At 62.6% G+C, this 12,307-nt stretch overlaps 1 protein-coding gene across 2 annotated transcripts in view; it reads right to left on the reverse strand.

Annotated features, from left to right (window-relative positions):
• The window catches only part of IGSF21 (immunoglobin superfamily member 21), a 230,769-nt gene that overhangs the window by 66,476 nt on the left and 151,986 nt on the right, over positions 1-12,307 (reverse strand). For both annotated transcript variants that reach the window (XM_017346520.4, XM_089299243.1), the window contains exon 3: positions 10,619-10,740. In XM_017346520.4, the coding sequence (XP_017202009.2) occupies positions 10,619-10,740 (122 nt within the window). The remainder of the gene's footprint in view (positions 1-10,618; positions 10,741-12,307) is intronic.

Here is a 12,307-nt window from a genome sequence, read left to right on the forward strand (position 1 = left end):
CTATCATTCACTCTCCCATCTGTCCATTCATCCACTCTCCCACACACCCATCCCTCCATCCCTCCATCCACACACCACCCTTCTATCATTCACTCACCCATCTGTCCATTCATCCACTCTCCCACACACCCATCCATCATCCGTCCGCTCACCCACTCACCCACCCTCTACCCATCCATCCACACACCACCCTTCTATCATTCACTCACCCATCTGTCCATTCATCCACTCTCCCACACACCCATCCTCTACCCATCCATCCACACACCACCCTTCTATCATTCACTCTCCCATCTGTCCATTCATCCACTCTCCCACACACCCATCCATCCATTCACCCATCCGTCCACCTACCGACCCACACATCTATGCACTCATCCACCCTTCCACCCACCAATCAACACATCCACACTCCACCCATCTGTCCATCACTCATCCACCCATCCACTCACCCTTCTGTTCATCCTCCGATCCACCCTCCCATCCAGCTACTCATCCATCCTTCCAGGCACCAGTCCCTCCATCCACACACCACCCATCCATCCGCCCACCCCTCCCTCACCTCGCCCATCCATTACCAAGTGCTTACTGTGTCTTCAGAGACAACCTTGGGAAAGTCACTCCCCCTCCTCTCCTGCCCTCTCTCGGCCTGACTTTTGCAGACCCTGGGGCTCACGAGGACCCCCACTCAGCACCAACCCCACCCAGCCCTCACCCCTGCAGCACAGTTGCCTTCGGCCGCAGAGTGGGGGATTTTATTAGGCTTCAATACTATATAAAGGCAGAGGTTTGAATCACCCGCAGTGGATTCGAATGTGAAGAAATACCACGGCGACAACCGCTTTGTTCTGAACTGTTTACTAAATTAGGTCTTTCCCAGTCACTTTCAGCCTTCAATTTTTTTAAATACCAGCAGTAAAGTATTTGCCTAATTAGTAATAAAGCTGACAGCCCGGTTACCGATTTTTTTACTTAGAAGTAAAAGGATAGTGTGTGTGTGTGTGCGTGTGCGTGTGCGCGCGTAATTTCTAATAGTTCTGGCTTTCTGACTGCAGGTACATCAGTTATCTGCCATGTCAGCGACTCGGTCCCCTAGGCTTCCGGCCGTGGGAACTGCTCTGGGCACCGCGCAGCCCAAACGACCCCTCCTAGGAGCCAAGCCAGCAGGAGCTTTGCTTTCGCAGCCCACGTGCCGGGCGCGACCCTCGGAGGTCCCCGCACTCTCTGGGCTTTGGTTTCTCCTCCGGAGGTTGAGAGGGGTGGCCGGGTCTGCGAGGGGAGCGGGGCTTCTTTACTGGGCATTTGCGGGCTGGTGGCGCTCGCTGCCTCTCCCCCTCCGGTGGCTGCTGGGATCGCCTGGCTGCCCACCCCCCACCCCCCACCCCCCGTCGCGTGTCCACCAGACTCGAACCTGATCCACGCGGAGCTTCGGAGCACTGAGCACTGGCCCCGCCCCCTCCAGCTGGCCCTCACTGCCTCTCAGCTCAGCACGGAGCTCCCCTCTACCCAGACCGCACAGCCACGCCCCCCGGGGGTCCTCACGTCTCCCGCCGCGCCCAGTTCTGCAGCTCTGCCCCCAGACTCACCTGCCGCGTCTCTACCTCCACCCGTCCCCCCGCCCCCGCGCCTCCTCTTTGATCTTTCAGCGACGCCAGATTGGACAAGATGGGCCTCAACTATGCCGCATCACTCACAACAGCTCGCAGACTCTGCGAGGACCCAAACGTTCTCACTGTCTCGTGCGCGCTGGGACCAGCTTGGTGACGGGACACTCTGATGTTGGGACCCGGGCCCCCGCCGAAGCTCTGGGCTGGGGCTGGGGCTTGGGCATCAGTGACTGTAGGCACCCCAGCCCACTGAATGCGAGTCTGTGTGCAGACAGCAGGCTCCAGAAGCCGGCTCCGTGCCATCTGGCCTCTGCTGCCTTCTTGCAGGATTCACAGCCCCCACCCCCCACTCCTTGGATTAGCTCCTGTTCCACGTTCATGTATTATCAGACGCTTGCTTGCTCCTCCGCCAGGAGGCTCACTCCCTGGCCTCCGTATAGCGCTTACATCACGGCCCAGGCTGCAGAGAAGGGACCCCCGCCCTCCCTGGCAGAGCCCCATCACCCCACCACCCCTCCCTGGGTGGCCAGCACAGCGCTGGGGACGTCACCTCGGCGGGAACAGCACCTCCGCTCCCCGCGGTGTCCCCCTGCCCCATGTCTGCAGGGAACTGACGCACTCTCACAGGGCACGTGTATAGTTGGCCTGGGCCCTGTAGGAGTGAGACTCCCTGTAGGGGCACAGGGGACAGGCCATCGGAACTGCCTTTCTCCGCCTCCGCCTGCCAAGGCACAGCCTGACACAGCCTGCAGTCCTGACGCGGGCTCTGGAGGGCGTCTGCTGCAAGACCACAGCCACCCCATGTCCCCCTCCCCTCCATTTTCTGGGGCTCTGCAGGGGAGGAGAGGACTGCCTGGAGGAGGGGGCTTTTCTGGCTCCAGGGCCAGTGCTCTCCTTCTCTGGACTCCGCTGGACCCCAACACGGGGCCTGAGTCTGCACGGAGCAGGTTTCCCTGACTGCTTGAAATGATAATTCCTCCTCTGGAGATCCTGTCGTGTCATGAACTGAACACGCATTTCCCGAGGCCCCATGCTGGCCACTGAGGACTCTGATGGGGAAGGAGGGTCCCTGGGAGACAAGACTGGTCCTTGATGATCGGGGGCCACAGGACAGAGACACCTCCCCCAAGTTGCAGTTCCCGAGTGCCTCACCAGAGGGCAGCAGATAGCTGCTCACGTGCCTTCCTGCCCTGGGGAAGTAGACAGTGGGAGAAGGGTGGGGTCAGGGAGCCCGAGGGGTCCCCTTGAGGGTTGGGGACAAATGGAGAATGGGGGATGGGGTGACTGCTTGGTGACAGCTGTGGGCTCAATGTAACACATCGCGGATCTTTGCCTCAAATGCCTCCCTGTCACCCAAGACCAAGGAGAGGTAGCTCTGAGCCCAGCGGCAGCACCGAACCTGGAAACAGGGACCTCCTGGAGACCCTGGGGCCCCCAGAGCATGGAGATCCAGAGTCTGTGCTGCGGGGGCGATCGTGGGGCCACGGAGGGGCTGCAAGCCAGGAGGTACACAAGTGTGCAGGGCAGGGGAACGTTGGCACAGCGCAGTGCGGGCAGGTGCAGGGGCCGGTGTGCACCTGGGTGTTACAGTGTGGGTGCAGGCACACCCATGGGGAGGGAGACGCTGGCAGGGGAGAAACAAGGAGATGCAGAGCGCAGGGGCTAAGAAGGCAACGTCAAGGAGACTGGCAGTGAGGAGCAGAAGGAGCGGCGCGTCCCCGTGCCAGGAGGCGCAGGAGCTGGGGGCGGGGCCGTCCTCTGGGGACTTGCTGAGGCCGCCTGTGCAGGCACCGCGGGGCTGTGGAGCAGAGCCAGGCACTGTTCCACCCCGGCTGCTCATGGCCTCGCTGGGGACAGCAGAAGGGCGAGGGGACAGCTACACGAGGCAGGAGGAGGCAGCGTGCGCCCCACCGCGGGGGGGGGGGAGGGCAGTGCTGCGGCATGCGGCGGGGCCGGGGGGTGTTGGAGCTGGGCCTGGAAGCCTTACCGGGCCTCAGAGAGAAACAGAGGGGTCCACGCTGGGAGGGGCAGGCAGAGGGAGCAAGCCCCGGGGATCCCGAGACACAACCGGGCAAGGGTGGCTGAGCGCCAACTCTGGCAGCCAAGGGTCAGCCTGACACAGCCCCTTCCCCTGCTGTCTCTGGGGGTCTTAGTGCCTGGAACCGGGCCCAGGGGGAGCTCTGGCTGGGGAGCATGGGCACCCCCTGGTCCTGCCGCGGGGGAGGCACCAGGGCCAAGGACTTGCAAGGAGAGAATCCTCTTCCTGGGCCTCCCCTGCCCCCGGAAGCCCAGCCCCGGCCTGGCACCAGGAGCCCTGGGCATAGACAGCGAAGCCTGCCCTGCAGGTGACTCAGGGTCGCCCGGGCGCTGGGGCCACACGGTTCTGGACTTGCTCCCCGCCGATGAGGTCATCAGGTCCCAGGGCGCGGGCCTCAGGCTGCTGGCTGATCCAGCTATTTCCTCATCTCCAACCAACTGGGTCTGGTTCCGGGGGCCTCGGCCAACAGCTGCCAGCAGCAACTAGAATGATCCATGTCCTGGAGCTGCCGTGGAATTCTTTGGCCTCACTGTGCCCGAGGGAGCAGATTTGTCTTAATCTCGCTGCCAACATCTACTTGGAAGACTTGAAAAAAAATGGGTTCCCGATCACTTGTCTTGGTGGGGCCTGGGAATTCGTATTTTTAAGGATCCAAGGTGATCCTAATGCAGGGCACTGGTGGGCATCTGGTGTAGACCTCACCTAGTTGATCAAGTGACACGGGCACCCCTAGTGGCTGGGGGGAGAACTGCAGCCCTGTCTTCTAGTTTTGAGAAGGGAACCTGATCTGGGTTCGCTCTAAAAGTCGAAGGTCAGGGTTTTGAATTTTGATTCTGCCAAGAGGCTGGGGTTACCCCGACATTGCCTCCCTCACTCTCATTCTTGGGTGATTTCCAGCAGGAGACAGAGGGTCTGGGTCAGGATGGGGCGTGACCTCAGGCAGCCAGTCCCCTAAGGGCGGGGCCCGTGTCTGTCCCGCTGCCCAGGGCCCAGCCCTAGCCCTGCACGGGAAGCTGATCGGCATGTGTGGGCTGAGTGGCCAGATGAACGGAATAAATGAATGATCACTCGTGTGCAGGCAGCACCTGTGGTGTGTGTGTGTGGGGTGGGGGGAGCCGTATGGTTGGAGGTAACGTGCCAGCAGCAGAAGCCCTGGAAACCTGCACGGGGAGACGATGTCTCGCTCTGCGCCAGCAGAAAGCGGGGGCTGTGCACCCGCGGATGAGAGCATTTCGCTTTCCAAGGCACACGAAGGCAGAGTCTGCGCTTGGGAGGAAGCGGTTAATGTGCCTGCGTGCAAAGCCAGTCTGCTCGTCCTTTGGGCAGATGGGGGAGGCTGCCGCTCGGGGCCGCCGCCTGCCGCCGCCGAGTGGCCTTGTCGCTCCTCGGGCCCTCTCCCGGCACACACAGCTTCCCCGCCCAGAGGACCTGCCCGGCTCCTCTTTGTGGCAAACCTACTCCCCACTTCCAGAACCACTTCAAATGCCACCGCCACCTGACATCCCCAGCCCTGGCCTCAATTCCCGGGGGCTGCCGTCGGAATGCTCCCGGGACAGCCAGCGCTGCACGGCTGGAGCTGTGCCCTACTCATCTCTGCTTTCAGTCTGTTCTACAAATATTTACCATCCCCCTCTCAATGCTGAGAGGGTTCTGGGGTTAGCAGGATGGAGGGGGGTTAGCGGGATGGAGGGGAGTTAGTGGGGTAGAGGGGGGTTAGTGGGACGGAGGGGGGGTTAGAGGGAAAGAGGGGGGTTAGTAGGGTAGAGGGGGGTTAGTGGGGTAGAGGGAGTTAGAGGGATAGAGGGGGGTTAGTGGGACAGAGGGGGGTAGGGGGATGGAGAGGGGTTAGTGGGATGGAGGGGGGTTAGTGGGGTAGAGGGGGGTTAGTGGGATGGAGGGGGGTTAGCGGGATGGAGGGGGTTAGCACATGGAGGGGGGTTAGCGGAGTGGAGGGGGTTAGTGGATGAATGGGATATAACTGAGCGTTGGAGGAACTCAGAGGTCACTGGATGGTCGGCGGGGGGGTGGCGATCCCGACCCCTTCGTGGACCGCAGCTCTGCGCGCGCACGGTGGCTGCGCTCTCTGTACTGCCGAGCATGCGCGTGAATGGACTTGTGTCAGAGTCACCGAGGGAGTGCCCCAGCCTCCTCCGCCCGCTGGCTGGCGTGGACTTGCTTTCTCCCGTCTCTGAGGTGCAGCTGTGCGCTCCCATTCCCCTCCCAGCCCCAGGCCCTGCCCCACCCACCAGCTGCTCCCAGCCAGGTGCGCCTTGGGGGACGGCACGGAGCTCAGGCCCCGCCTCCCCCAGGAGGGCTTTGTCTTCCTTCAGGTGTCCCCAGCCCACGCTCTGCTCCGCTACTCAGTGAGCTGTCTGCACTTCCCGACAGGCTGTGACCGCAGGGGGCTTCGAGGGTCCTTGCTCCTGGTGCCCTGGCCAGACTGGGTCTCGGGCAGCTCCTAGATGGCCCCAGGGCCTTTGCCCTCTGCCTGGAGCGCCCTCCCACTCACAGACCTGCCCGGCTGCTGCTTCTCGCCCTGCAGCTCTCTGCTGGGGGGCCGCCTCCTGTGAGAGGCCCCGCCCGCACTGTCCTCCTCCTTCTCCACACCCATCACCAGTGCACCTGCCCCCTTGCTGTTCTCCACGCGTCTCCGCCTCTCCCCGCCCTCTCTGTTGCAAACCCCGCAAGAGCAGGCTGCCCACGTGCTGCCTGCGTTATCCCCTTCGCAGTCTGTACCACTTCCTTTAAGATGACCATGAAGGATGACACCACCCACTACCCTTGTCTCCTTCATCCAGGGGCAGGGCCTGGGATACTGCGGGGTCCACCACTCACTCATGCACCCCACGGATGTTCACCAATCACCTACAACATGTGCTGTGCTGGGGTCTGGGGCACAGTGGGGAGGGCATCAGACTGAGCCCCTGTCCTCGTGGGGCTTCTAGTCTGGTTGGGGGGGCGGACTTAGAAATGTTAAAGGGTGAGTCCAAGCAGTCAGGACTGGCTTCCTGGAGGAAGTGGCACAGCAGCTGAACTTGCATGAACAAATGGGGTCTTCTTGGCAAAGAGAAGTAGGAAAGGTGTGGGGTGGCAGGGTGGGGGTGTCCCTGCACCACTAAGGCAGGCCCAGTGGCACCTGCTGGCTGCTCCTTAGGACTCCCCGGGCAGGCTCGGAGGACAAAGGCACGCAGGAGCTTCAGGACACAGAAGGGCAGAGCGTGTGAGGTGCGGGGGACTGGAGCTTAGCTCCTCCCCCACACCAGGAAGATGAGCTTTGCCCACAGCCAACCTCCACTTGCTCGCTGGGCGGAGCCCTGCTTTCACTCCTACCTGTGCCTGGGCTGGTGTGGAAGAGGTGGGCAGGGCCAAGGCAGGACAAGGAGGCCAGGACAGGGGGTGAGCACCTGTGTCGTTGCCCCTGCCCTGCCTGGGGGTGGCCCCTGCGAAGCAGACCTAGGACCAGGATCAGGAGCCAGGGGTCCCCAGGAAGCTGGAAGGGGGCGAGGGAGGGGAGAAAGAGCCAGAGGGGGAGGACTTGATACAGGTGCATCAGCGAGGTCGCCCCAGGGCTTGCTGGACCACTCTGGGAGACAGGGGACACACACCCGAACTGCCCCACCAGAAGGTGGGGCGTTGGGGTTCATCACCATTTGTCACAGTGAGGGTCCAGGCTGCCCGGGGCGGCCGAGTCCCTGGTGCTCCTGGCCCAGGCAGGTGGAGTGGGCTCCGTAGCCCGGGAAAGCCCTGGAGAAGAGGGCTGGCTGCTGGGGGGTGGGTGACATCTGCCAGGCCCACCTCATCCCTACTGGGACAGCTTCTTCCCTCCTTGGGGGTCTTAGCCCAAGAGCCAGCTCCCCGGGAGCCCCCACTAGACAGCACCCCACATCCCAGCCCCTGCCTGGCCCTGCACCCTGCTCAGCCCCTCATCCACAACCACCACATGGACTCGGCTCTCTGGGGAATGCTGCAGGCTCTGTGTTTCTGGGTTCCCGAGCTGACCACCTCCACGATATAACGAAGCGCCTCCCATGTCCACCCTCTGTGTCCCCCAGCACCCTGCACCACACCAGGCTCCCAGCAGGTGTGCTGCGAGACAACCCATTCTTGCCAGGCCCCTTGCTGTGCCCCTGGGCCCACTCAGTGACTCTGGGCGCTCCAGGGCCCCACGTGCAGGAGGAGGAAAAGCCTACGAGTCCCTGGGGCTCCTCCTCGTGCCCCCAGAAACCGCTCTCTGCCAGTTCCTGGTGATCTCTGCAGCCTCATCCCCCCCCCCCTCCCTGGCAGCTGAACAGGGAGCCGCTCAGACAGCTGTGGAGCTGGGACCCTCTCTAGCTGAGATGCATTAATTTGTAAATATCTTCATTTATATGTAAATGCGGAGTCCCAGCCGCCTGCCACCAGCCCGTATGGGGCCCTGCAGCCTGGTGCCAGCAGCTCCTGCAGCCAGGCTGGTTGGGATCCATGGGTCCCCCGGGTGGAGGCTCAGAGGGGCCAAGCCTTCAGCTCCAGGGGCGCTGTCTGCCTGGGAGGGGCCACCAGTGTGACCGAGGCAGGGAGCAAAGGCTGGGGACCCCGGCCCCTGGCAGATGTGAGAAGCCAATGCGCTGTGTGACCTTGGGCAAGTCTCATCCCTCTCTGGGCCTCAGTTCCCCCAACTGTAAAACAAGGCAAGTGGTTTGGGGACTGAACAAGTTGTCGCTGCAGTGGGAGACCCTTGGTCCCTTGACCTGGCTGAACACTGATCCCTTGGGTAAAGGGAAAAAACGGAGCTAGAGAAACAATAATGATGATGATGGTGATGAAGATACCAGTTCAAGGGATCATTTGGGAAGCTCAGAAGAGAGTGGGTTTATCTAACGAGACTTTATGACAATCATGAAAAAGGTGATTTGGAGAGTGTTTCATGCTGGGCTGTCCCAGGCGGGAAGGCGCAGGCACCGCGCGTGGCCCGCACGCACTGGAGCCGGGAGAGGCCGCAGCAGGTGTCCAACTGCCCTTGCTCCCTCCTGGAGATCGGCAAACTCAGCCACGGAGCAGCGAGCCCAAGCGTTCATGGACCCCAGGCTTTGTCAGAGGCAGGGTGGACACTGGACACACGTCTCACGTGATTTCCACAGCACTTGGATGAAGCCAAAGGCCCTCATGCAAGGTCCCTTGGGAAGCAGCAGCTGAGCTGGGATTGGAACCTGGAACTTGGGGCGCCAGGGCTGTGCTCCCAGCGCTGCAGGGCACGTGAGGCGGTGGGGCTCCGGAGGTCTGCACGGTCTCTGGGTCTCCTCCTTCGCTTAGGACTCAGAGGCCAGAGAGGCCACCCATGGCAGGGGGTAGAGGACTGGCAATGAGGGGGCAGGCCCGGGGTGCAGGGGTTCCCCAGAGGCCCGGTGGTCTCTGCAGGGTTGGGGTCCCTCGTGGCCGGGAGCTGATGGAGAGTCTGCAAAACTCCCAGTGGCTTTTGGGAGAGTTACTCAGTCACTTTCCCGCCACAGTAACCTTGACCGTCCTTGTCCTCTTGCTTGTAACCAGCCAGTCCCAGGGTGCTGGGAAATGTTAAGGCGCCATTCTGATCGCCATTCCGGGGGAAATGAGGACCAGAGGGAGACAGGCATCCAGGCAACCACTTCTGCTCCTCTTATGCGCCCCTGGGTCTCCACAGCCCAGCACCCGCCCCCCCACCTGCACCAGGTCCGAGGTGCTGACCCAGAGAAGGACAACCTCTAGGGAGGCTCTGACGACAGCAGGCAGATGAGGAGACCCTGGGCCACACCCCTATGCAGGGCAGGCTGAACCCCCTGCGGTCTTCCTGGTCCACTTTCTAGTTTCTCCCACGAGGATCCTGGGGCCCCTGTAGCCACTCATTTGGCCTTTGCCTGGTGCACCTGCTGTGTGCTGTGTCTTGGCTGGGGCAGGGAGGGGAGCACATGCCTGGTCCTCCCAAAGCAGGTCGGCCTCCGCGGAGAGTGGAGCCTCATCGTGCCTGGAACCCTGAGTGTCAGGACGGCACGGCACCAGGGCTCGCTGGGGGACGCAGCCGCCGTGCGCGCCAGGGCTCACAGCCCCTGGTGCTCCTCTCAGGGTCCTCCGCAGCTCGGCAGCGAAGCATCTGGCTGCATGGTACGAACGAGCTTGTGGGTGCAAGCGTGTACACGTGTGTGTGCATGCGTGTGGGTGTGTATGTGTGTGTACACACACGTGAGATTGTGCATGTTCAGTGCTAGTGCAAAGCTACTCGTCAGCAATGCAGTGAGACCCCCCCCCCCTTGAAGGGCGGGGGCTGGAGGAGCTGCAGCATCCAGCCCCAGGGGCTCAGTTCTGCTGGGATGGGCTGGACTGGGGGTCATGGGGGAGGCTCTGAGAGCTGGCGCGGGGCTGACATGTGACCAAAGGCGCAAAGCCCCGCTGGGCGGAGCGACCAGCATGGGTAAGGGGTGAGAGGATCCAAGCGGTACTGGGCTCTTCTGGGGAATGTGCGGCAGAGAATGGGGCTCAGCCCCGCAGGGGGTCCATCAGCCTGATTCTGCCCCGCCCTGCTGCTTCTGCCCTGCGAGCCCCGGTGTCACCGAGCTTGGGGCCCCTAAGGTCTTGGGGGCCTTGGGAGGTCGCCGAGTGACACGTGGGCACCTGAGCCAGGCACAGCTGCTTCACTCCAGCCCTGTTCTTCCTGGCTGTGTGACTTGAGGCCCATTGCTCACCCTCTCTGGGCCTGCCTCAGTGCCCTCACCTGCAAACGGGTTTGGGAAACCCACCTCGCGGGACCGCTGGAGGAGCTGGTCCAGGGTGCTGATGGGGACAGGGCAGTGGCCTGGCCCCTTCCTGCCCTGCCCCCCTAGAGGACGTCCCTGTGGGGCATGGCTCCCAGCTCCACCTTCCAAGCCGGGAGAGTGACCCAGGCACACACACCTGAGGGCGCCCAGGAATCCAGGGCTGGATTGGCCACGCCCCCGCCCGCCCCGCCCGGCCCTGAGCCGGCGCTCACCTCACGGTGGACTGGTATACGAGGTCTTCCCTCTTGCGGTAGTTCTCCATGTGCGAGTAGTTGGTGGAGAACATGGCGTCGAAGGTGAAGATCTTCTGCTTGATGGTGCCGCCGTCCGTCACCTGCCGCAGAGCAAGGACACGGGGTGAGTGCTCAGCCAGCCCCGGGCGCCCCTTTCCCTGCGCCGCTGGCGAGATGTGGGCCAGGAAGCCCCCACTCACCGGAGGTGTCCGTCATCGCCAAACCCTGGCACAGCAGAGGGGCCGCCACCCCCATTTTACTGACATGCAAACTGAGGCTGTGGTGTGGGGGAGCTCCTGAGGCCCGGACTCAGGGGGAAGCAGAGCTGGCTCCTCTCTCTGCCTCCCTCCCGCTGGCCCACCTTGCAGGAACAGCCAGCAAAGCTTAGGGAGCCGTGGACGGGGCCAGAGACAGCAAATGGGTTTGCAGAGCCAGCCACGGGGTCCCAGCCTGATCCCCAAGCCTTCCTTGGCCCCAGGAGAGAGGGAATGGGGGAGCAGACTGGACAGAGAGAGGCAAGGGGAGCTGGGAGCCAGGGCCCAGTCGTGGTTCAAACATCTCATGGGTGGAAAAAACAAGGTGAATTACAAAGGTTTCTGGTAAATCCTCCAGAGGGAGGCTTTGAATGGAGGAGGGACAGAGTAGTCACCGAGGGCTTCCTGGAGGAGGCCACATCTAAGTTGCCTTCGGAAGGAATAGGAGCAGCTAGCAGAGTAAGGATGACAGCAGGTGGGAGAGCTTTGAGGCAGAAGGGGCAGCAGGAGCAACGGCCCTGGGGCAGGGGAGAGCAGTGTGCGCTCAGGGACTTTGCACTCCAGGTGCCTGCAGCCAGGAAACCTCCTGACCCAGTGAGCTCCAGGTCAAGGTCAGGTCCAGGTCCCTTTCACAGCTCCGTGGGCCATAGGGTGAGGATGCAGCAGATGGAGCCAGGCTTGGGGCAGGCCCTGTGGGGATGGCGAGAAGGGGACAGGGCTGGGTGCTCGCCCTCCACTGGCTGCCTTTGGGGGTGGGCTAGGAGGGAGCCGGGAGGTCCCCGTGTCACCTGGGAGGGCAGAGGCCCCAGAACCAGGGGACCACAGCAGGTGACAACAGAGACAGCGAGGGAGGACTAAGTGCGCCTCGTGGTGCTGTTCACAGTCGGCAAAAAGCCGGCCCCAAGCGTCCCGCACCCCCAGCCTCCGCCGTGGCCCCGCAGCCCCGCTGCCCGCGGCGCTGCCTCCCCTAATGAAAGTGTTACTCCACAAAGCAGCAAGGTATGTGTTGTCACTGTTTCAATTATTTATCTGTTTACTCGGCTGCGGCTTTCCGCTTGTCTCAGCAACTCTATTATAAAGCGGGAGCCTGCAGCCTCTCGCCGCTCAGCTGGGCTCCGTGCTAACAGCCTGCGATGGGGAGGCCTCATGCCTGGGCCTGGAGAAGCAGAATTAACTCCCTGCGGCTCTGCGTGGCGGAGGCAGGGGGCGGGGGTGCCGAGAGGGCAGGGAGCGCCCGGCCAGGGCCCCGCGTTCTCCCGGGAGCGGGTGCCGGGATGCCGATGCGGCTTCTCCAGGCAGAGGTGGCAACTGGGGCATGGACACAGCCGGGCTCCCCGGGCACAGCTGCCTGGTGCAAGTGGTTCAAGGGACACAGAGTGGCCAGCAAGGATTGTGCCCCAGCTGTGTATGGGAC

This window comes from Oryctolagus cuniculus, chromosome 7 (assembly GCF_051225735.1).
Source record: "Oryctolagus cuniculus isolate XC-2025 breed Fujian yellow rabbit chromosome 7, ASM5122573v1, whole genome shotgun sequence".
NCBI classification, from domain to species: domain Eukaryota; kingdom Metazoa; phylum Chordata; class Mammalia; order Lagomorpha; family Leporidae; genus Oryctolagus; species Oryctolagus cuniculus.